Here is a 23,802-nt window from a genome sequence, read left to right on the forward strand (position 1 = left end):
TGATTCTGTATTCTTTAGCTGAACCCTCATGGTCATCTATATATTGCTCTGTACCATTTGTATTGAAAAATTCGGTAATAAGACTTAAAATTAACTTCCGATATAAAACTCAGTTTTTGAGTGATCCCAGTTCTTATTTGAATTTTACTCGCCTAATTAATGGTTTTAATGTTGGGGAGTCTCTTTCCACTAGATCAATGACAACAACCAAGCCGGATTACAATAGGTAAAAGACCATGGTGCATAAAACATCGGGGCTCAGGGAAATATTGAGGTTCGGCTCCACACATACACCTCCATATTACAGAGGAGCATGTTTCCAGTTGCAGGCGGTCATTTACCATAGTAGGGCATTATGGTATTTGTACTCTTGGTTTAATTCACTCGAGCCCATTAGACTAAAACAGATTAACGTAATGATGTTTAAAAGGAAGGAACTCAATGCAGTAACCCTAGCTGAGCAACACGTATAATTCACAAAATGTCTTTAAATTGCTTATGTCCCTCTAAAGCAGCAGAGTTCTCAATGCAAATTAAACTAGGTTATAGGTAGAGCTTGGTTCTGAAATTACACCCAAATTTTCGGGGTACCTGTTGGGAACTCGGGCAGTAGTAGGGGTGCACATGGTAAGGGAGGACTGTTGTCAGAGCAGAAGCTTTGAGCTGTTTCAACGCATCCACGCTTCAAGGCCTCTGAATGTTGTATCAGGTACAATGTGAGAAGAGTCGCAATAAAATAGTAGTGGGTTCATTTGGGTGGCCCCAGGGACTCCTTGCGCTGTCCAATATATTGAAGCAGACGTTGACGGCAGGTATCTATTAGTGCGGCTTCGATTTGATGATGAGGAATTCCTACTCCTTAACACCTATGCACCGAACACCGATGATCCGACCTTCTTCTCCCAAATTCAGGATCTTATAGCTCCGGATTTGGATGTACCCCTTCTTTGGTTTGGGGATTTTAACTGCGTGTTACACCCTGAGTTGGACCGTCACCCACCCAGATCAGGCACTAAGCCCCGTATGACCGGGCGTCTTCGCAGGCGATGCACAACCTTGGGGCACTGGACATGTGGCGCACTTGTCATCCTGTCCAGAAGCTCTATACGTGTTACACCCCGATGCATGGTACCCATAGTAGATTGGACCGCATTCTTGCAGCTAATCTCACCCAGTCTCTCACCTTGACGGTTACACACCAAGCTCGGTACTTATCGGACCACGCCCCAGTGACGTGTGTGGCGCAGTGGGCAAATCGGGCTGCCCGTCCCCGTACTTGGCGAATGCCCACTGACATTCTTCAAGATCAGGTGGGCAAGGACCATGTGGCGACGTCACTGTCGGACTACCCGGAGCTAAACTGGGGGAGCGACGGTCTCTCCTACTCTACTAAGTGGGAGGCCTTGAAGGCGGTGGTGCGTGGAGCATGTATGGGCCTCACTTACGGGGTCCGGAAACAATTGTTGTCTGAACTACACGAGGCAGAGGTTGTGCTTCAACGTGCCCAATCCCATTCGGATCCGGACGCCTTAGACCAACAGGCGGAGAAGGAAGCTCAGGTGTCGACCCATGACGTCCTCACATGCCTTGACAAATTCACGTTGGGCCAATATAGGCAACGTCTCCACCGCGAAGGTGATAAATCTGGCCGCTTATTGGCCTGGATCCTTCACCGCGAGTTTGCACCTGAAAGTGTTATGGTCCACTCAGAGTCCGATATCCTTGAGGTTCTCAGGTCCCACCTGCAGACCGTGTATGAGGCTGACCCACTGGTTATGGAGGACTCTTATCGCTTGTACCTGGAAGATCTAGACCTCCAAACCCTGCCAGCGGTAAAGGAACTCTATATTAAGCTCACATTGGCTGAGATAGGGAGCGGACGCCAAGCCAACCATTACCTGTTGGAACGCCTGAATGTGAAGAGGCTGTTGACGGGCAGAGGAGGACGAGAAAGCCGGAGAACAACGCTAATACCGCCACCAGTCGCGCCACCGCCCCCCGGGACTGCATATCCCGGCAGCCTCAGCGGCGGCGCGTTCCCTGACGCGTCACACGCGCCGGGAGGGGCAAATAAATCTGTCAGCCCCCAGCGTCGCGGGACGCGAGCGGGACGCCCGGGGCTAAGCCCGGGCAAAGGGCGGGCCCTCTACGGCCCTCCAAGGCCTGATAAGGCCGGGCTGGGCCACCCCCATTACGTGTGTAACAGTTTCCTACACCCTTTTGACTTACGATCATGGCTAAATCAGGTATAGATGCCCAAACAAATGCAGAAGGTAGCTCTATCCTGGGACCTTTGGATAAATTCTTTTTCAAAGCTACCGCCGAAATAAATAGAGATCTGGCCCTGGTAGAGCGTCGTATCGCACGGCGACAATCCATAGAGCAACTTAAAAACACCGTTCTAGATCCATGCCTCACACTTACCCCTGAGCCCCTTCCACTAAATTCGACCCTGAAAAATACAGATGACGACCCTTTAAATACGGATAATGTTCCTTTACTATTTCAATCCTATTTCCCCCCGAAAAATGGTTCACCTGTTCCATCCCCACTAAAATCAGCTACTAATACAATTACTACATCTACTGATCTTATCGATCTTGTCACCCCAAACTTGCCAAAGATCGCAGAGTTTGTTGCTCCTGACATAATAGAAGTTCCTTCTTCTTTGGGGACCCAAAAGTTAACTATGTTTCAACCACCACCCCTTGTACTAAGGCTAAATAAAACTTCACATTCCATAAATCAACCTAAAAGGAAACAGGCCATCATTCGATCACCTCCTAAAAAACGCCGAAAAAGAGGCCCAGTAAAAGTTAACCTTCAAAACCAAAAATCTGCTAAGGACCTACTTACTAAGGAACTGTTACAAATAGTAGAAGGCACATCCACCTTACCTCGGGAAACACTGACCTCATGTGTCCCTCCCTCAATTAAAGACTTTGTGGACGCAATGGAACACCTTATGAAGGCACTATTAATTCCAATACTCGAGAGAGTGAAGAGAATAGGTAGCCAGGTGGATACCCTTATAGGAACCTTGACTCAAAACCAAGCAGGCAAAAGGGCCCAAGATGATGTTTCTAGCTCTAGAAATGGAGAGAAAACCATAATACAATAAAAACCACCAAGGCCATAGCAAATCCCACAAGCTCTACAGATGGAGAGAAAACGCCCAACATAAAAAAAATGACCACGGCCCAAAAAACTAGGAAGGACTTGAGACCTTCAAATCAACAAACAACCCAACAAACAGATTCAACCAAGAAAAGGGCAGCAAATCAAAATCCAGTTCCCCCTCCAAAAGTGTCTCTTAATACACAGGCGCAATCGGCACAAATAAACTCCCTTATAGCTTCTGCAAAAATGGGCAACACACAAACCATATCAGATAAGACTAAGACTGCCCCCCCATCCGAAAAACGGCCACGCGAAAGGTATGTTGATCTACCCCCTGCTGCATCACAGAACGTTATTGTATTAACGGGGGTCCTACCATTATCCGCTACAGGAGGTCATGAAAATCACTATAGCCTTAAAAACAAGGTGATTTTTTGGCTCAGAGAAAACAGACCTTTACCTCCCCACATAAACGGCGATATAATAATGGTAAGAAGAACAAATTGGGTCGGAATTCGCCCTAAAGATATAGAGAGTGACGTAATAATTGTTACCTTCAAGGATCCAAGAGTCACTATACATATCACAGATTGGTTCTCAGGTCTTAACAGGGGCCCAATATCACCAAAACCACTGGCTTACTTTTATCCTGAAGCTTTAATGTCCCCAAAGCCACATCAATCCAAATCTTACTTTGACAAATTTTCAATGGAACAGTCCAGAAGACCAATCCAAGATAAATATCCCTCAAGGTATGGAGTAAGGGATCAGATATTTCCTCCTTACAATGATTACACGCGATTGTCGACACCACGACATAACCTTGTGGGATATGCTCAAGCTCCTCCATTCATAACTCCATCTTGGAACTTTGCTTGTCACAATTATTATGAGCCACTCTACGGACTTGATGATGTAGAATGACTCTCTCAAAGCAAAGAAGATAACCGGGGTAGCAGGAAATCTGTGAGTACAATCGTCAATAATTCTGCCACTCAGGACTATTCGGAGGATGGGTCTGTTAAAAACCCTTTAGATAACGGGCCGAGAAAAAGAGAAAAAACTAATGAATGGGGCAGAACCAAAATAACGCCACGATCAGGCCCAAAACCCATTGATAACATACCCTCCACCCAAATGGGAAATAGGAATAAAACATCCAAATTGCAGATCCTTTCATGGAACCTGGCTGGACTTTCCTCGAAAGTTACACAACCAGACTGGATAGATGTGGTTAATCATTATTCTATCCTGTGTTTCCAGGAAACTTGGGTGATCTCCCCTATCCACCTACTGGGTTTTCAGACATTTCACTCACCGGCGTCTGTGAGTAATCAGGGTAGACACAAAGGGGGACTTTGTACGTATATTAGCGTTGCTGTTGGCCACAGGATTAGAAAAACGCTACTCAGGGACTCATTTCAAATAATTGTTATGGACATTGGCCCATCCCCCCTATTGTTAATTGTTAACTTTTACAATAATATGACCTTAGAACAGCTGGAGAAAGCCGTGGACGACCTACAACAAGCCCTGCGAACAATCAAAGAAATCTTTGGGGGAGAGTGTGCAATAGTTTTTATGGGCGATTTTAATTGTCACATCTGCCCAAATACCCTGAAAGATGCTTGTGATACTTATGAGACACATGAATTAGATTCCGATGATGCTACCTATAGTCATTTCCAACACTCAAAATCAGGGGACCTGCTAAATAACTTTTTGACCTCGCTTAATTTATATTTTGTAAATGAGCTACTTCACACCCCAAGATTTTTCAAACCAACCTTTCATGGTAGAGGAACGAACTCTATTATAGACTTTATGCTTTTTTCAAAAAATCATGCCCCGTTAATACTCTGCTGGGACACTCTCGACCATCTATATAGTGATCATTATCCTTTGTCCTTAACTGTCGAACTACCTTCTCCAACCACTAGACAAAATAGTCCAAAGGTTAATTATGAACAACCTATCAAAATGGGGGCTACAAACGGATACTCTGTCAAATGGGATAAAATCAACCCAAATAACCTTCTGAAAAATTTAGTGAACAAGAGGAGGGAGGAGGTATATGTTTGTCTGTCTACCAATGAAAACCCCCATGCCATCTGCGAAGCTTTCATCAAAATACAGGCCACTTTAAAAGAATTACTGACGCGACAGTTTAAATCAGGACCTATTGTCTCAAAAGGGTGGTTTGACAAAAAATGTTCCATGGCTTTAAAGTCTTTAAAGAATTTGTTGGGTGTCACACCAAAACCACTTACAGAAATACGCCAGGCCAGAATTCAATACCGTCTAGCCATTAAAAATAGAAAAAAGGCACTGAAAGCGGAAGCATGGCAGAATTTGGTGACAACATCTGAAAACCGGGACATGTCAGCTTTTTGGAAATTCATCAATACCCCTCTGCCATGGGTAAAAATGCCCGAGAGGAGTTTGGACATGGCAATTGATGGCGAGATGTGGGCGGCCTATTTTCAAAAGTTATATAGCAATCCCACATCCTCAAAAAACTCTACATTAGAGCTCATTCCTCCATCAATTTTAAGACCATCCTGGGAGAGTCATTGCAAAATTGTTTTCTCGCATGAGGAGGTTGAGCTGGCTATCAAGGAAAGTCCTTCTGGGAAGGCACCAGGCCCGGATGCCATCCCAGCAGATGTGTATAAGGCAGAAATTGAATTTTGGGCCCCCCTACTGACCTCTGTTTTAAACTCTGTAAATACTTTTGATCTTTTTCCATCATGGGCTGAGGCAATAGTAATACCTATTTACAAAAAAGGAGATAGGCACTTGCCATCGTGCTATAGGCCCATATCCCTGCTTGATACCCTAATGAAGATCGTTGGGCGCATCATCTTGAAACGCATATCCAAATGGACGGAAGCTGAGAATATACTCTCAAACTTACAATATGGTTTCCGGTCAGGCAGAGGAACAATAGAACAGACCCTCAATTTACATCTGATCATGTCCAAATATGTCGACATCAAGAAGCGAAGCCTGTACATAACGTACATAGATCTAACCTCAGCATTCGATTGCGTCCTTCATGATCAATTATGGGATACTCTAAAACAACTGGGGATAGATCCATCAATCCTCCTTTTCATTAAGGCCTTGTATAGAGATGCCGGAGCCAGAGTCAGATTTGGCCCAAAGGGAGAGTGCTCGCCACGTTTTAACATCAATAGAGGGGTTAGGCAGGGGTGCATTTTAGCTCCCCTGCTTTTCTCGCTTTACATAAATGCCATTGGCGAACATCTGAAAAACGTCGAATGTGACTTTCCAAAAGTAGGAGGTCAATCTATCCCAATCCTGCTATACGCAGATGATGCAGCAATTCTTTCTCAGACAAGAGTGGGTCTACAAAAAGCTGTGACGGCATTTACTGCCTTCATGAATGATAGGGGCCTGAAAGTGAACATAGGAAAAACTTATACAATGCTATGTAACAAAAAGTATAAAAAAATCCCATGCCCCGTATTCATCGAGGGTCGAAGACTGGAGACTGTGGAGGCTTTTACATACTTGGGTATTTGTTTGCACAAAAAAGTAATATGGCAACCGGCAGTTGAGAAGAGGAAACTCGCGTTTGTTAGAGCCATTGGCGGGGTTCGAGACTTTGCGGGAAAAATAGGGGGAAGGCCGGTAAAACAGCTAATAACTATATACAAAGCAAAATGCGCCTCAACTGCAATTTATGGGGCCGGCCTTTGGGGAATTGATAAAAACATTTCATCCATACAAAAAGTGGAAAATCAATTTGTAAGGTACCTTCTGGCCACAACAAAAGCAACTTCTGTGTACATGATGCACATTGAATTAGACTTGCCGTACATATCAGACATAATAAAAGTTGAGCCCCTTCTTCTCTGGCACAAAATCTGGACTACCCCCGAGACTGCTTTGAATAGAGAAGTGATACTAGACATTTTAAAGCTGGAGGGGGCCAAACACGCGAACCAATCTAAATGGCTGGCTTATGTCAAGAACTTCTTTGAGGAAATTGGGCGTCCGGAGTTGTTCACAGACCCTTTGTTACTGGAAAATATCTCAAGGAAAATCCTAAGAAAGACCCTAATGGCCCACCTGGAAACAATCAGATGGAATAAGCAAAAACAACACAAAAATATCCAGGCATACCAAAGGGTGACATCACATAAGGGTCTACAATTATATCTTTCTACGGATTTCTCGTGTTACTCTAGGATGTTGCTCACCAGGCTTAGACTGGGTTCCTTCTTTCGTCTTGTAACATTCCCTATATGTAACGACTGGTCTCGGATTCTTTGTCCCTGCCCATGTGACGATATGTCATCACAATCCAATATCCATACCATCCTATTTTGTAGATATTACGTGACTTTGAGGAAAGCTCTATTGAAACCCCTACTCAAGAGATGGGGTGTGAGGTCCTGTAAAGTCGCCTTTGAGCGTCTACAAGAACTTGAAGATAGGGATGTGATATCTATAATGGAACAGTTTTTAAAACTATTGATTAAGTTTAGAAAATCTCTAGAATGGCCTGTGTGATATTGACGCTGTTTTTAATGTTCCCTTTTTCTCTTCTTACCTGTGCATTTTAATGTTTAGCTGTGTAATTGATGATTTTAAACCGAAATTCTATGTTTTTTTATCACTGATATATTTTTTAAAAATGTTTATAGCTATGTATGCTTATATGATATTTCTTCTTGAATATCGAATAAAGCTTATTTTGAACCTTTGAACCTTTTTGGCTGAGATTGGCACAGCGATTGCCGCCCTCCCTCGTGCCAATACCCCAGGCGGGGACGGTTTCCCGGCAGAATTTTATCACGCATTCGGGAACGTTCTAGCCCCTCTCCTGTTGCAAGTTTATGATGAGGCCCTGAAGAAGGACACACTCCCACCCACCATGAATCAGGGGGAAGTCTGCATGATCTTGAAACCGGGCGGTGATAGTGGTGATCCCGCGGCGTTCCGCCCTATCACCCTGATTAATACAGATGCAAAAATCCTTACTAAACTGTTGGCCAATCGACTCGCCCCGCACATGACTCGTCTGATCCATTCGGATCAGTGCGGATTTATTCCGGGTCGTAATACGGCGATGAATCTGCCTAAATCATGTCCTACATGAAGTACGAGGTAGAGAGGGTCCGCATGTGTTGGTGTCAATTGATTTGGCTAAAGCATTTGATACCGTACATTGGGGGTATTTAATGCAAGTGCTCCGGAAGACGGGATTCGGACCTAGATTTCGTAACTGGGTTTGAGTGCTCTATGGGGCGCCCCGTGCTAGGGTCAGGCTGGGATCGGCCCGTTCGGAGGAATGGCCGTTGGGGAGAGGCACCCGACAGGGTTGCCCTCTCTCCCCTCTCCTGTTCGCTCTCGCGATTGAGCCCCTCGCCGTCTCCGCCCGTGCAGAGCTACAGCAGTGGGGGATAGCGGTGGGTGACACTACTAATGTGGTCTCACTCTATGCTGATGACGCGCTATTCTATCTGACCTCCCCCTCTGAGGCCCTCCCTGCCCTGATGCAGACCCTTGACGGCTTTAGTGCGGCCTCTGGGTTACGTATTAATCTAAATAGGTCCCTGGTCTTCCCGCTGACGGGCTGTACTCCGGACCCTGGAGTGGATATGCCGCATTTGGGTCTGCGTTGTGAGCGAGAAGCGTTCCGATACCTTGGCATTCAGGTGGCCACATCTGATGAGGCCCATCTGGCTTACAACGTCGACAGAGTCCTCCAGGCTCTCCAAAAATCTGTTACATTTTGGAACACGCTTCCTCTCTCTCTTATGGGGAGATTGGCGATCGCCAAAATGGTGATGCTCCCCAGGATTTTGTATGCATTACAGAATACCCTATGTCCATTGCCCCACCCCCGAGTGTTTCGTACACTTGACTCACTCCTTACATCCCTGCTTTGGGCGGGCGGGCGTAGTCGAGTAGCTCTGCGCACGGTGACACGGCGTTGGGAAGAGGGAGGCCTGGAAGCACCGAGATTTGATCTGTATTATTATGCAGCGCAGCTTCTCCCAGCCACTAAGTGGTTCGCGGATGAGGACAATTGGGAAATGGCATTGCTGGCAGGTATGGCGAATGAAAAGGCTCTGAGGGAGGCCTTGATGCAGGGTCGAGGCGCCGATGAAACCCTACAGTATGTGGTGCGCCACACAGCGGGAATTTGGCAGCGGTTTGTCGAAAAGGTGCTGAGAAGAGCTCCGTTTCATAGGGAGCTCCCAGTGTGGATCTTGGCCCCGGTGCTACGGTTGGAGGAAAACATGTCCTACCGGGACTGGCGCTGTGGCGGATGCGAGACTTTAGCAGACCTCTACCCAGGCAATTCCTTTATGTCCTTCGAGAGTGCCATGGAGTCCTTTGACCTCAGTGGGGGACAGTACCTCCACTACAGGAGCTACAGGAGCCTCCTGGACATAGCCAGAACAACATGGCCCCAATACCCGGAAGCGCCTCCGCTCACCTATACTCTTGACATTATTTTGTCCTGTGGGAGAGGGAAACGGATGATTTCCCTGCTCTACTCAGCCATGCGCAGAGATTCGACCCCCCCCCCCGATCGCACCGGCTTGGTCGGCCTGGGAGGCAGACTTAGGGGTGGAGCTGGAACCTGACCAACGGAAAAGAATCGGGCTTTTGACCCGTAAGGTCTCCTGCAATGCACGCTTTAAACTTATACATTTCAACTTTGTCCATCGTACCTATATGACCCCGGTCTCTCTGAATCGCATATCGGCAGAGAGACGTCATAATTGTCCTAGGTGTGGAACACAAAGAGCGGGTTTTCTCCATCTGGCGTGGGAATGCCCTCTGGTTCATGACTTCTGGAGGGGGGTGGTGGCCCACATTGCTCGAGCCACGAAAATCAGAATTCTCCTAGATCCGCCCCATTGTCTCCTGGCGCTAGTGCCCAAACCTAGAAAGAAGAAGCGGTCTTATAAATTCTTGCAACTCTTGCTGGTTTTGGCGAGGAGGCGCGTAGCTATCACCTGAATGGGTCAAAGGGCGCCAGAGATATCCCTATGGCTGAGGGATGCTAGAGAATGGTCCCTGGCTGAGGAGACACAAATGCAGCGCACTCGCAGGGATTGGAAGCTACAGGATGATCTACTTGCCTGGAGGATGCTGTGCATTGAGGGGTTAGCAGATGATGATTCAGATGCCCCCAGCGCTGAATTATTTACCCCGGCTGAATCAGAGTCTGAATGTACTGGGGCGGGAGCTGAGCTCGAGGGTTTGGCTACGGTGTGAAGGCCCTACGCAACCACGCAAATATTCCTTTACACGCATTATTGTGACTAGCTGCGATTCCCACAGGTCCTACCTATTTTACATTGACTGTGCCTTAGATGGGCCTCACATACAGGTCTTACCTTGTTAAAATCAGTGCTAATGGTGCCACACTTGGGGAAGTTAGTTCTTGTTACACGTTAAATAGTATAAATGTATAAAAATGAAAATCGGCGAATACAATGATAATTACTTGTCCTTTAGGCACAACTGACCTTTTCCTTTCTACATGCTCTGATCATATGCCGCCCAGCCTCCGGGATGTGGGCCAATTATGGCTGTGTACTATCCTGAAACCTGCATGTTATTGACTTTTTACATATAAGTGGTATGGATAACCATGTAACCTGTGCCTTTTTATACTTTCGCAATAAAAATATTTTCCCCAAAAAACATGATAGAATACTAGCCAATGCTGTCAGCCTAATCTGTTCTGTAGGTCACCCACAAGGTCAATGAAGGCTCTGATGGCTCCCCATCTCTAGACCCGGTTCCCTTGTGGTTGTAATGCAGGAGCGCAAGGCCTCTGGTCTTGGGGCAGGCAGTGGTTACTGGACCGTACATGCAGTGAGATATCTTAATTAATGGTGTCCCTGGGCCACAAGAACAGTATTTGCACTCTGCTGAGACAGTTTGTGCATTCCACATAGACACCTACAATACTCCCTTTGGGGACCTAACTCCAAGGAAGGCATGGTCGTGCAGCCAGCATTCCTCCCTCTCTCAATCCTGGGCTTGTGGATGTGGAAACAGCACAACTACCTGCAGTTTTACACCTGCTTACCGCGAATTGGGGAAAAAAATTAAATGGCGCTCATCCCTACGGATAACGTGATGGAACTTTGCGCCTCGTTAGCCCTCCTCCTAGTCCGATGTCACTTGCAATGAACATTAGCAGCTCACTGGAAGCACAATTGTGTCCTCACACTTCAAGTTGAGCACCATAGGACTCCCACTGCCTAGCAAGTGCAGGCGTAAATGTATTTATCCGTCTACTCAGTGTCTCTGGAACCCTTTAAGTGAATACCTTTAGAGCAGGCGTGTCAGTCATAGGTTCAGAAGAGCCCGATCGATGCAGGATTTCTACCAGGACTACTCAAGAGGAGAGGTTCGTACAGACCAAGCAGCCTCCCCTGGCAAGACTTCCTTGGTCACTATGACGACTTTATGTGAAGCAGTTTGCAGACGTCATTGCATCATTTCTTGGGCACTGGTATCATCGACTAGGACTGGTGCACAGCGCCATGTTCTAAGGTACTGATAATGGGTCAAAGTCGCCTAATTCGGTTTTGTAAGGGGTCTGTGAAAACTTAAAGGGTCCGTGCAAACCTTTTGGGTCACTTGAAAGGTGTCTCAAACAAGACACCCTTTGATTGTAACTCGGTTTCATACTCTGTGAGTAATAACTGTCCTGATGCAATTTGTGAAGAATGTTTGGACGGACTGGGCGTGGACATAATATGAGGCCTTTTGATGCAAACAGTGAGTTGCGTGAGAAAGTGTGTAGTTAAACACCTGCAAGATCTGGAATTTTTTTTCAATGAATTTGTGTCTTACAGATGCCGGGGAGCAGGCGGCGCAGCAACCGCGTACTCCAAAGTTTCATGAATATTGAGGAATGCTGTAATGTAGTAAGATAAACAAGTTAATTGTCCCCGCCTGGAGCAGTCAGACCAGGGCAGGGCTGAGGGGTGTACAGTGTGGCTCCGGCAGCGCATCCTTACTCGTGCTCTCTCTCCAGGAAGCCACTGGCCTGAGGGCATTCCGGGCATTGGTAGGAAACCATGGCAATCAATGAGTTAGGTGCCTGTAATACTTTATATGCATCACAGGTGAGGCCAGAGCACATTTCCCTTCTACATCACCATACTCTTTCCAGGTATTTCCATCTCTGGCTTTCACACCAGCAGGGAGGGGAAGCACTGGTTTAATCCAGTCATAAGTGTTACAAGGGTTATCCCCAGGTACCCTCCGCAAAGGTCCTCTGAAGCCAGACGCCAAACAACAAGAGAAGCGGGGAAGGGAGTTTCAGCAAGAAGTGGTGAAATGGTTTGTGATGTGAGCAGATGAACATTTTTCCACCAGAGAGCTGCAGTTTCAGGGCAGAAATCTGAAAAAAAGGACCCACTAGAAGATAAAGGGTAAAATGGATTCTTGGCAAGAGGGAAAATGGGGCACCCCGTGCCATCTTCCAAAGGGCGTACCATCACAAGTCCTTCTCTGCCCCTCTATCATATATCCAGGTTGTCACTCACCCTCAGAGAAGCGAAGCCGGTCCCTCTCCAGCTCCCAGAGCCGGATCTGGTCTGTGATTGTCGGTGGTAATACCTGGGTCTGGGGTGGAGAAAAAGCATTTGAGCATCAGGTTAGAAGTGGGCAGTGCTTGGAGCACACACACTTTGCGCCTCCAGAGCTGTGCAACAGTACACTCATCTTATACCCTGAGCCGTGACTGGAGCTGGCAGTGCTGGGGCGTCTGAAGCTTTGTAGCTTTAGAGTTGTGCAGTGTTGTGATAGAAGCTCTTTACCCACAGTCATGCAGCATTTCTACCCTAAAGGATGGATGGTGGGAAGGACAGATTCAGTAAAGGGCTTTTTAAAGGATGGAGGGTGGGAAGGACAGATTCAGTAAAGGGCTTTTAAAAAGGCAACTGAGCCAGATTTTTTTTAGTGTTTGTAGTCTTGGCTCATTCAACTACCACCCGCTCACCGTCACAAGAAAGGAACCCCAAGGATTTACACAGATAAGGAGAGGAAATTCTAGGGATCACCGTTGTGCCTTGATACCCTGGGGTGGCCCAGGTCTCCCCAAACCCAACACGAAGCACAAGAATTGTTCTCTATGACAAGGCATGAGACTCTGCGACCAGAAATGTGCTCTGAAGGAAGGTGAGAAGCTCGGAGTCAGTATTCCGTGAGATGGGGCTTATCAGTGCATGAGGGTTGTGTAACGACCCCTAGGACAGGGCCCAGCTCCTTCTCCTCCTCAATGCCGTGTCAGTCTGGAGCGGTCAGACAAGAGAAGCTCTTCATACCAGTGCTTGTGTCTCACCTGTTTCAGCATCCCAGGGTGAGCGCGAGTCCGCAGGAAGTGGATGATCTGAGAGAGAGAAGGACTGAGTTACAAACAGTAAGAAGCTTTCAGAAACATCCAAGCCCAACAGAGCCACAAGTGTGGGCAGTCTTCGCCAACTCACCTCATACCCAAACCCATCCTCTTCTGATGACTGATCTAAACATCCTCACTAACTTACCTCAAAGCCTGTCACTCCCGCTAACTTACTGCGCGTCCAATGACGTACTGCACAAAACATCAAAAACAACGTCCCATTCACTTCAATCTGTGGGGCTTTCCTCACATCACCTTCCACTGATTTACTCAGCCCTCACTCTGTTTAACTCTTGCCCTCAACAGATGCAATCCTCCACTCATGGGTTCTCCGCTATTCTTCCTCGCTCTTCTTCCAGTGTCCCTCTTGCACTGTCCTTTCTTCCTCCTTATATGTTCTGTCAGCTGAAGCAGCATCTCAGCAGACCTCCTTACCCTCCTCCTCTTTCACTCACTCCACCACACCACGCGCTGGTTCAACAGCTGGCCTGGTGCTCCAGTCGCTCTCCGACCCCATCCCCCTCCGCTCCTTGCTTAGTGACCCTACTCTTTATCGTTCAATGGACCCCCTCTTATGGGCCCGCTCTCAACCACCCTCTGCCAACCCCCTGCTCACCTGCTCGGCAGTGATCCCGTTGGCAATGGCCTGCTGGACACTCTCTCTCGTCACCTGAGCAACAACGAGGTTAGGGAATCGATAGAGCATCTCGGAGAAGAGAGCCACCAGGGCGATCTGCAGCTCAGATTCTAAGTCAAGACCATAAAGAGGGGATACAAATAAATACACATTGTAATCTGTGGCTCAGACTGAGTAAACAACATACAGAGGGCTCCAAATAATACATAATGTGATGTGCAGCGCAGACTGTGTGAAGTAAGTACAATCTCAAATAACATGCATGAACAGTACAGGAAAGAAGAGCTTTATGGCGCAAGGCTGGTTCGGCTTCACTGTGTAATACACTCAAAAGCCCTAAAGATGGTCATTGGACTCACAATATTAAATCCTTAGCTCAGTCCTAGTAGAGCGGCAAAGAGGAGTCCGGTTTTACTAGAGGAACATGTGTTAAGGATTTCAGAGCACCATCATGGACGATAAGTAATTGAATCGACTCAAAGGAAATCCGACACCAATTTATTAAAAAAAGCTGATTTTTATATAAAGACACCAAACCGGATCAGGTTAACAAGTTATGGACTTTAAAAGGAGAACAAATCAGTGCAATTTTTTACTGCAAAACGTTAACATTGCAGTCAATGGGGAAGAAGCACTAGTGACAATTGGTCACCTGCAGGTCAAGTTGAGAGAAACCCACTGGGGGTTAAGGCGATGCTGGAAAACGCATTTACAACGCGGCCGAAACACGCATGCTGTAACATCGTGGGCATTATAATGAATGCATCTTTACCACACATATCATTAAGGCAAGCGGCATTGGACTTCGAAGTCCAACTCTTGCCCTACTGTTACGCAGACTGGAATTGCAATAGTAAATTGTACCACTCCAAAGTCCAACTCTTTGCCTAAAGCATGTGATTGAAACGATGTGTGGTAAAGGAATGCATGGTAAAGATGCACTTGTAATACCTGCGATGTTACAACATGCATAGTAAAGGCGTGCGTTGTTCTGACATGCAACCGATGATGCAGGTCCCAGGACCAAGCCGCAACAGTCCGGTGAATTTTACCTGGCTCGAAAGGCCCAGGCGCAGAGTTGCCCTGCCTATCCTTGGTGCCGAAGTAGGAACTTCGGGAGAGCTGGTTTTACCACTTAGACTGCAGGGATTGGATGCAGACGTTTGAGAACGGGGCCACTGAGGTGGTCGGTTGAAAGTGCTGCGAAGTTCTCAGAGTTACAGCATCAAATGAAGATGGTGGTCATCAACAAGCATTGGCAACGATAAGCTCGGCATGAAGATATTTCGACATCTAGACTTCAGACGACGTTTCCCACAATGCACTGGACCATCCGATTTGAACGAACCCCCAGAGGTCCTGATGGCCATCGATTCTTTGGCTTCGGGAGCGTGTTTTTACCTGGAGATGCAGGAGATAAATGCCAATAGTCCAAGGGAGTCCGAGCTGCCTTTGGCAATCAAAGGGTTCCTTATATCTGGCTCAGGATGTGTCGCAGTTATGCAGGTGCGGGGTCTTTGTCACATGTGCAGGTTTTCACACCTTTGCTTAGTGCAGGTCCTGAAGTCACACCTCAGGACTATCAACATTTTTCCACCTGCCCTGGTACAAATGTGCCTGGGGGGCAGGAGGAGGACGGTTTCCTCCTTTGTGAGTCAGCACAGTCGGGGGTGAACTGTCTGATGGTCTCAGGCACTGCCTGGGCGGTGAAACAGGCCATTAAGACCAATCACGACGCTGGGTGCTTCTGCGCTGCCGGGAGTCAGGAAGAGAGGACGACAGAGGAGAGGCGCCGGCCGTTCCCAGGTAGTGATTATTTTTATTTTTTCAACACCCCGCCCGACCATCCCTGTTCCGTAGTAGCCGCCACTGACTAAGACTGCAGTTAGATTGTCATGCAACTGCCACGGTCATGCTGGGAACCACACAGTACAGTGCATGCCCTCACTGCCACATACATGTAGGTCACTCTACTATTTGGGGTTGTATAACGTTTGTATAAATGAAAGGGGCTAATAAGGGAATTCAAAGGCTCTACATCTCGCAACGTATAGTTATTACCTGGTTATTTCAAACCATACCTTGAGGACAGACAACAGCCACAGGAAGGCTAAGGATGTCCAGCAATTACTTGGATTCTAGCCCAAACTGCCAGGAAATCTAAGGGAAGGGTCAAATTGCCTTAAAAAACAAGTAAAAAATAAACTTTGCCCCGTATGTATGCTTTGGCATAAGGTACTTACTTAGCCAGTGACATGGCCTCGGCTGGAGCTCAGTATGGTGGTGAGAGTGTTGTGTTCGATTTTAGATTCTGATTGAATTTCCCGATTCATGCCCTTATATAGGTACAATTTGCGTTGCCCTTTTATAGGCATAGAAATCCTGTCCTTATTTAGGCATAGCCCATGCTGCCCAAAGACAGGCATGGCTACTTCCATCCGTTCATCTACGTCACAACGATTTCTTGGCACACCAGACCCGTAAGCCGTTAGGGACTTCCCCTTGCTTGAATATTGATTTCTCCAAGAACTCAATTATTTTACAATGGACATCTATTCCTTAGGGGTTCATTCATGACGTTCATATGCCCAACTTTACATCAAAGCAGGCATTCCTAAACACCTTCAAGGAATAAATATACCTTCACTTGCTATGGCAAAGCACGGTGTGGTTCTGTGCAGTTCGACCACCTACTTGCATGACGCAGCTCGCTACAGCAAGTGCCGAAGGAAGCCAACTCTCCAGCTGACACACTGATCAGAAGCTGTCCTCTGTCGAGAAATCCAGCTCCAGTGTTTCAGACTCCCCTTGCGGGGTGTTGGGAAATCGCGTCCGTGAAAGAGATACCAACCTCTCTCATTCTAAGATATTGAGCTGATTAGAAGCTAGAAAAATCTTAGGCAACTTTTGGCAAAACTAAACCTATGCTAAAGACCACATTTACTTCCCTCGTACTAGACCTAGGTTAGGTACATTGGGGTAGGCGTATTTTAGAAGCACCAGTTGAGTATTTTAGCCTGGGTTATTTTTGTATGTATGTTTATATGTCATAGAACCAGACAATGCTAGTACAGTATTATTTTATATTACTTTTCACGCTGTAAGCATTATACTTTACATTCTGTCTAACGATTGTAGCAGTTCACCTCTCTTGCATGAGAAATAAGACTATTCAATAAACCCCTTTTATTGAAATGTCCATCTCTCTATTTTCTCTCCAACTCTGTAGAAATGAAGCATGCACGATTGACTGAGTAAAATAGTTATCTATTGTTTCCACGACTGAGGATACGGTTTTATTCTTGGGTAAACAAAGTTGTCATGTTTATGCGGTTGTCAGAAACTAATCCCTTCTTGTGTATTCGAGAACGTTTCTAGTGACCTCTGAGCTAGCTGGCACTCACACTTAAGTTTAGTATACTCGATAGAGACATACTGACCTCAGCCCTATGTCAAATCTATAGTGTATATTATTCCAATGCACGAGCCTATTGGGAATATAGGAACTACACTACAAGAGGATTGCTGACAAAACCACACAAAAAATCCAGACGCCTCAAAAAGAGGTTAGGGTTTTATGTTGCCCACTATCATGGTTACGCCAACTTAGTCTTCTATCTTTCTGAAGATGTCAACCACTGAACTGAACAGTAGTAAGATTTGTTATTTACAGCACTTATAAGTGGCACAAATGCGGAAACAGCCCCTACTAAAAAAACAATTTATGAAAAAAGCCCCTTATGCAGCAATGAACTTTAGCCTATAAATACTGCAGTTCTGGAAATGGTTTGGGTCTGGACATTGGCAACAAAATCACGTGTTTAGTGGGCACAGGATTGACGTACCTGAAGTAGTTATGAAACAGTTGAGAAGAACTCAATGCCTTTCAGTGACTTTGCCAGGGACATAGCTCTCACTAGGGCAGTAAGTGTAGTGACACCGGGCCCAATGGTGCGAGAGGCTTAATGAAACCCGTTTATTGCAGCATTTTACAGCCCATCTTGGGAGTAAGGGCCCGTAACCCTGCTGGTATCGGGGCCTGTGCACTCTTGCAATGCCACCATGAAAAACAATTAAAAGTGCCTCAATTTAATAAACCAATAAGGGTCATGAATTGAAGCAGTAGTGTGCTCAAGCTCATACAGAGCGTCACGGGTGCACAGAATATGAGAGTGCCTCGCCCTCACATGGGGTCCCAATGTCCCTATATTTAAAGCTATGAATTAAAAGTGTAACTCCTAATAGCAGAGATGAAGATACTGTGTGTTGCACAGCAGACACTTCCAAACGATACACAGCGCCCAGTAATGTGTGCCATGAAGGCCACCCTTAGCCAGCACGTTCCATGATGGACGGTGCTCCTCATTGCTCATTGGCCGCGTGGATTGTGTAAGAGCCACACCATCCTGGGAGCAGCTTGCCGACCTCAAACGCAACGACTGGTCATCCCACAGGGTCGCGCACCGCAAGTGGCCTACCTGGCCCACCCACCATAGAAGGGATGGTGAAAACAAAAACAGACGGCACACAGGTGTGCTCCGCTCTTCTGGACGAGAGGGTGGAGAGAACAGTGTGTGCTCAGTATGCTAAGCCATGAGTGGGGCAGACCCTCTGGTGCCAGTACACACTGGAGGTACCCCGGAGGGCAGACTTTAGTAGTTCACCCCAGGGGTGGCGCGCTCTATTATTGATCAACGACTCCTAGGACCCAGATATAATCTCATGGTGAATCCCACGCCCTCCCAGCCTTATGAACACTATAAACAGCAGACTGCTGAAGATGGCCACCAGCCTCTATCTTATGTTGTGTTTACACAGATGTTCATCCAAAAGGTTTGGTGGAATGTGATGTTGTGAGTGCAAGCACACACACGCAGCACAGTAGTGTGTGCTGATGCCAAAGGGGTAATCGGGGGTGTAAAACATATTGATTCAAGTCCTGGTGATGTCAAGGACGTAATAAAAGTCAGCAGAAGTCTGGGAAGAGGGTTTGTCGCAGAAACAATCACTTGTGTGGTGCTGCCTTCCTTCCCATGCTACTCACCAATGCAACACCCATAAGTGCTTTCAGAAACACTACCCCAACGCTCCCAAAACTGCCCCAAGTATGGTGGAAGTAGCGGACATTCAGTGCTCTGGTAGTTCTAGTTCTACATTACATTAAAAAGAGCTCTGCCAAGGCTGGTTATAGTTGGAGTTGGGGAACTCCAGGCACTAACTATTCAAGAGCTTTTCTTTCAACTTCACAAAGGCAAGGTGGTTCTTCAAACCAATACAACATTTCTGGTTTCTGCTTTTCACATAAATCAATCTGTTGAGCTACCTGTGCTCTTTCCTCAACCTGATTCTGTAGCAGAACAAGCTCAACACTCACTAGATGTTAGAAGAGCTCTACTATATTATGTAGAAAGAACAATGATTTTCGGAAAACAAAACGTCTTTTTGTTGCTTTTTTGCCACCACGCACCACCCATTTCTAAATCAGGCATTGCAAGATGGATCGGGAAATGTATCCAAACATGTTATGTTAAAGCGAAATGAACCTTGACAATACCCCCTAAAGCGCATTACACACACAAAATAGGGGCTAGTATGGCCGCCTTAGGGAATATTCCCTTAGCTGACATCTGTATGGCAGCAACATGGTCTACACCACACACATTCACCAAACACTATTGTGTAGATGTGTTAGTGAGGCAACAAGCTAATGTAGGCCAGGCAGTACTTAAAACACTTTTTCAAACAACTGCAACAGCTACAGGTTATCCACCGCTTTGGGATTATACTGCTTTATAGTCTATGCAAAGCATGTGACCTATAGCTCACATGCCTCGAACGGAAAATGTTACTTACTCAGTAAGAATCTGTTCTTGGCATGTAGAGCTGTAGATTCACATGCGCCCACCCGCCTCCCCGGGTACCTATACCTGTTACAGTTCTTTCTTATCTTCTATACATATGAATGGACATCTCTAATCTACCTTTACTAACTCCATTCTCACCCTCTGCGGGAAAACAATCTAACAACGGAGTCAATGCCCATGCGCACTATCACCGAAAGGAGGAGTCACCTACCTCGTGACTGGAAAGACTTCTTCGAAGAAAAATAACCTGCAAACATCTGGACTCAACACTAGATGGTAGGAGTATGTAAAGCATGTCATCTACAGCTCAAATGCCTCAAACACCCACAGAGGATGCGAACATTCCCTTCCAGCAGAGTTCATGCCATTTGTTAAAGTGCAGCCACAAGCTAAACATGCCCCAACACCCTAATTCCACCACAAAGTAGGGGGTTGGATCTACCCCCTCACCTGTGTAGGCGTAGATGCGGTAGTTGGTCTCCACCACGATGAAGCCCTGCTCGTGAGAGTCCACAGACGGCCCCGATACCCCAGATGCCAGGTTGATGGCGAGACGCGTGGGGTAAAAGCGGCGAGACTTCCTCTGCAGAGAAAAGGAGCATGTGGTGATGTTACAAGACCCTCTGAACACCGCTCACACAAAGCAAAAGCATACAACATTCCTAATGGAGGCCACGGGCATCGCGGTGGGGGTCAGGTGCACCGTACAGGTCAGACCCAGCAGAGCTGTGCACTGGGGCCTTGTGATGGAGCTGCAGACGGTGCTTCATATAAAGAATGCAAAGCACTGAGAGAGCTATGTACCAGAAGACACAGGGGCTGCAATTTGAGAGCTGTGTACCTGAAGACACAGGGCCTGCACTGAGAGAGCTGTGTACCTGAAGACACAGGGGCTGCAATGTGGGAGCTGTGTACCGAAAGACACAGGGGGTGCACCGTAGGAGCTTTACTTTACACTCTAGTACCGATGTAAGAGATTAAGCAGCAGCACAGCTTATGTGCACATGTCTGTGCAGACTGGGTAAAACTGCAGCTCATGTTCCAGTTTACCCCACAAAGTCTTGTGGTACTGGAACTGCAAAGACTACTACAGCTCTGAGTGTGGTATAGTTCCAGTACCACAAGAAATTGAATGGGCTGCTGCAGATCATAAAGGCGAGGTACTGGTGAAGCTGGGTGTAAGGGCAATGAGCTCCAGGGGATGGGTGGAACTGGATGTAGTGCTAGAGCGGTGTGTAATAGCTGTGAGCTTAAGGGGTGGGGTGGAAGGTGAGATTGATGCTATACGTGTATTTTGTCGCAGGGTTTGTTGACCGCACCCTAAAGAATAGCTTCCACTTTGTAAAAGTCACAGAAGTTTGGCTCAACTTGTAAATTCCCACCGGATCTGCCCTCACATTGTGCGTGTTCTACCTCCAGAGCCCTCACACTACCCACACACCTACCTTTCTCTGGAAGACGAGGCCAAATTCACGGAGGTGCTGCAGGAAAGTGAGTAGCGAATCTCCCATGCCCTCCACTGAGTAGTCCTGGGGCGAGAAGAGCATTAGTTATAATAAAACATCTACTAACAAAACAAGAGTGGAGAGGAGAGCTCGGGTAGGACAGTGTGACAAAACACACACACACACTTTTATCACATTTCTGATCTCATGTGCTCTGTAGTCTCTGCCTTGCACACCCTTAGCTGTCTAATGTGCCAGAGACAGTCACTTACTCAGCAATCCACTCTGCGAACCTCTCTTACCCATCTTGGTCTTCACCACTTTATTTTGTTCTCTTTTAAAACACACACTCCCTGGTCTGTGGTCTTTCAACCCTCACCCATTTCTGGCCTCCCTCTTGTGTGCACTTTTACAAGCCTCTTGCACATTCCGCCGTCTCTGCTTCTCCTCACACTCTGTTTCACACTTACACCTTCAGATGGTAACATGCGGCCCCTCACCTTGCCGAGAGTAGAGAAGCTCAGCTGGAACATGAAAGAGAGGATTTCCACCAGGTCCATGCCACGAGACTGCAGGAGAAGTGAGGGAGGATTATTATTAGTGGCAGGTCCGTCACTTGCAAGACCCAGCCCTGAGCCCTCCTCACAGACGAGCTATCAACTCCCAATGCCCAGTCCTGGCACCACTGCCCACTCACAACCCAGCTCATGTATCACTCGTAAGACTCTGGGCTACCTGCCACCTTAACCCAGCAGGGGGAACGCTCATAAGGAAGCTCTCCCACATAGCATATCTGGTCTTCCTTGTACACTGGACTCCCTCCACCCTGCCACTGTCCAGTCCACCCAATAGAGCAATTACTCCTAAGATGCTGTACTACTCTATTTGCAACTTCCCCCCACCCCCCTACCAACAACGCTCATCGGTAATCTTAACCAGGCTGAGACTCGCTACACAAAACCTAAATACTGTTTCAGAGATAGCATAGTTTACAAATGCACTTGAATACAAACTTTAAGCGCTATTTACATTTCAGATTGGTTGAGTACAAGTCGGGCTTCTTATCCCGAAGCCTCCGACTCCACAAGAGATCCTGACGTGAGCACATAATTTTGATGCATCCTTGATACCCTGAGGGCATCTGTGTCGCCCTAATCAACTACAGCCTTTGCCCCCATGGAAATACTTTAAAAATAATCAAACTAGTTGGATCCCGAACTTCACATCCAGAGACAAGTGTATCGTAAGACCCACATCAGCTGACCAATAGTAGCCCTGCTAATTGGGCACACGATTATAAGCAATTTGTTTTACATTTCCTTCATTTGTGTTATATTTTTTGTGAAGCCCATGTGTAACAGGATGTATTTATTTATTATGAAGATTTTATATAACGCGAACAAGACCCTTGCAAGTATCAGAGCGCTTTACAGGCATACATAGGAAACAAACAGTTCAATGAGAGCACACAATAGAAATACAAGTTAAAAACAGGATTCAAGTGAATTTAGATAAGAGAATATATTTCACTTCTTTTTTTGAAAGTGACGAAGGACAGATTAAGTCTGGTTTCGGTGGGCAGTGTATTCCAAATTCTGGGTGCCATACCTGAGAAGTAAGTTTTCTTCTTGGCAACACATTGTGGTTTCAGTAGAAGCTTATTGAAGCTCCTGGAGAATCTATTGCCACAGGAGAGTACTAGATTGTGTGCCAGGTAGCTTGGAGTGTTGTGATGAATGGCCTTGTAAGTCAAACATGCAATTTTTAGGTGGATCCTGGCTTCGAAAGGTAGCCAGTTGAGGGCTCTAAGGTCAGGAGAGATGTAATAGTTTCTTTTTGAGCCTGTGATGAGTCTCGCTGCTGTGCTGATTGAGGCCCTATGGTGGAGACCGCAGAGCGGGGCACTCCCATATTCCAGTCTTGGGATTACTAGTGCTTGCACTGCCAGTTTGAAGTTGTTTGCAGGAAGGAAGGGTTTGAGTCTTCTCAAGGTGTTCATCTGAAAGTTTGCTCTCTTTGTTGTGGGGCTGATGTGTTTCTGCATGTTTAGATTTTTATCAAGAGTGACTTCCAAAGATTTTGCGGAGTATATTATATGGGGTTGGCAGTTGGGTGCTGTTAGGTGGTTCATCCAGTCTTGAATGATGGTCGATTGGTTAGGGGGAGCGATTAGTAGGAATTCGATTTGAAGAGTGTTTCGTTTCAGATGGTTTTCGGCCAGCCAGGTCTGTGTTTTCTGAAGCGTTAGGTTGAGAGATCTGATGTCCTCTAGGGAGTGGATTTTCAAATAGATTTGTGTATCGTCGGTGTACATATGATAGT

General features: G+C 46.6%; 1 protein-coding gene across 1 annotated transcript in view; it reads right to left on the reverse strand.

The window, feature by feature from the left end:
• The window catches only part of GTF2H4 (general transcription factor IIH subunit 4), a 62,702-nt gene that overhangs the window by 1,452 nt on the left and 37,448 nt on the right, over window positions 1-23,802 (reverse strand). Inside the window, exons 7-12 of the mRNA XM_086920693.1 lie at window positions 21,981-22,049; window positions 21,481-21,564; window positions 20,486-20,618; window positions 14,151-14,281; window positions 13,478-13,525; window positions 12,681-12,759 (exon numbers count right to left, since the gene is read on the reverse strand). Coding sequence (XP_086776819.1) covers window positions 12,681-12,759; window positions 13,478-13,525; window positions 14,151-14,281; window positions 20,486-20,618; window positions 21,481-21,564; window positions 21,981-22,049 — 544 coding nt within the window. The remainder of the gene's footprint in view (window positions 1-12,680; window positions 12,760-13,477; window positions 13,526-14,150; window positions 14,282-20,485; window positions 20,619-21,480; window positions 21,565-21,980; window positions 22,050-23,802) is intronic.

The sequence above is a fragment of the Lissotriton vulgaris genome, chromosome 5 (assembly GCF_964263255.1).
Source record: "Lissotriton vulgaris chromosome 5, aLisVul1.2, whole genome shotgun sequence".
NCBI lineage: Eukaryota > Metazoa > Chordata > Amphibia > Caudata > Salamandridae > Lissotriton > Lissotriton vulgaris.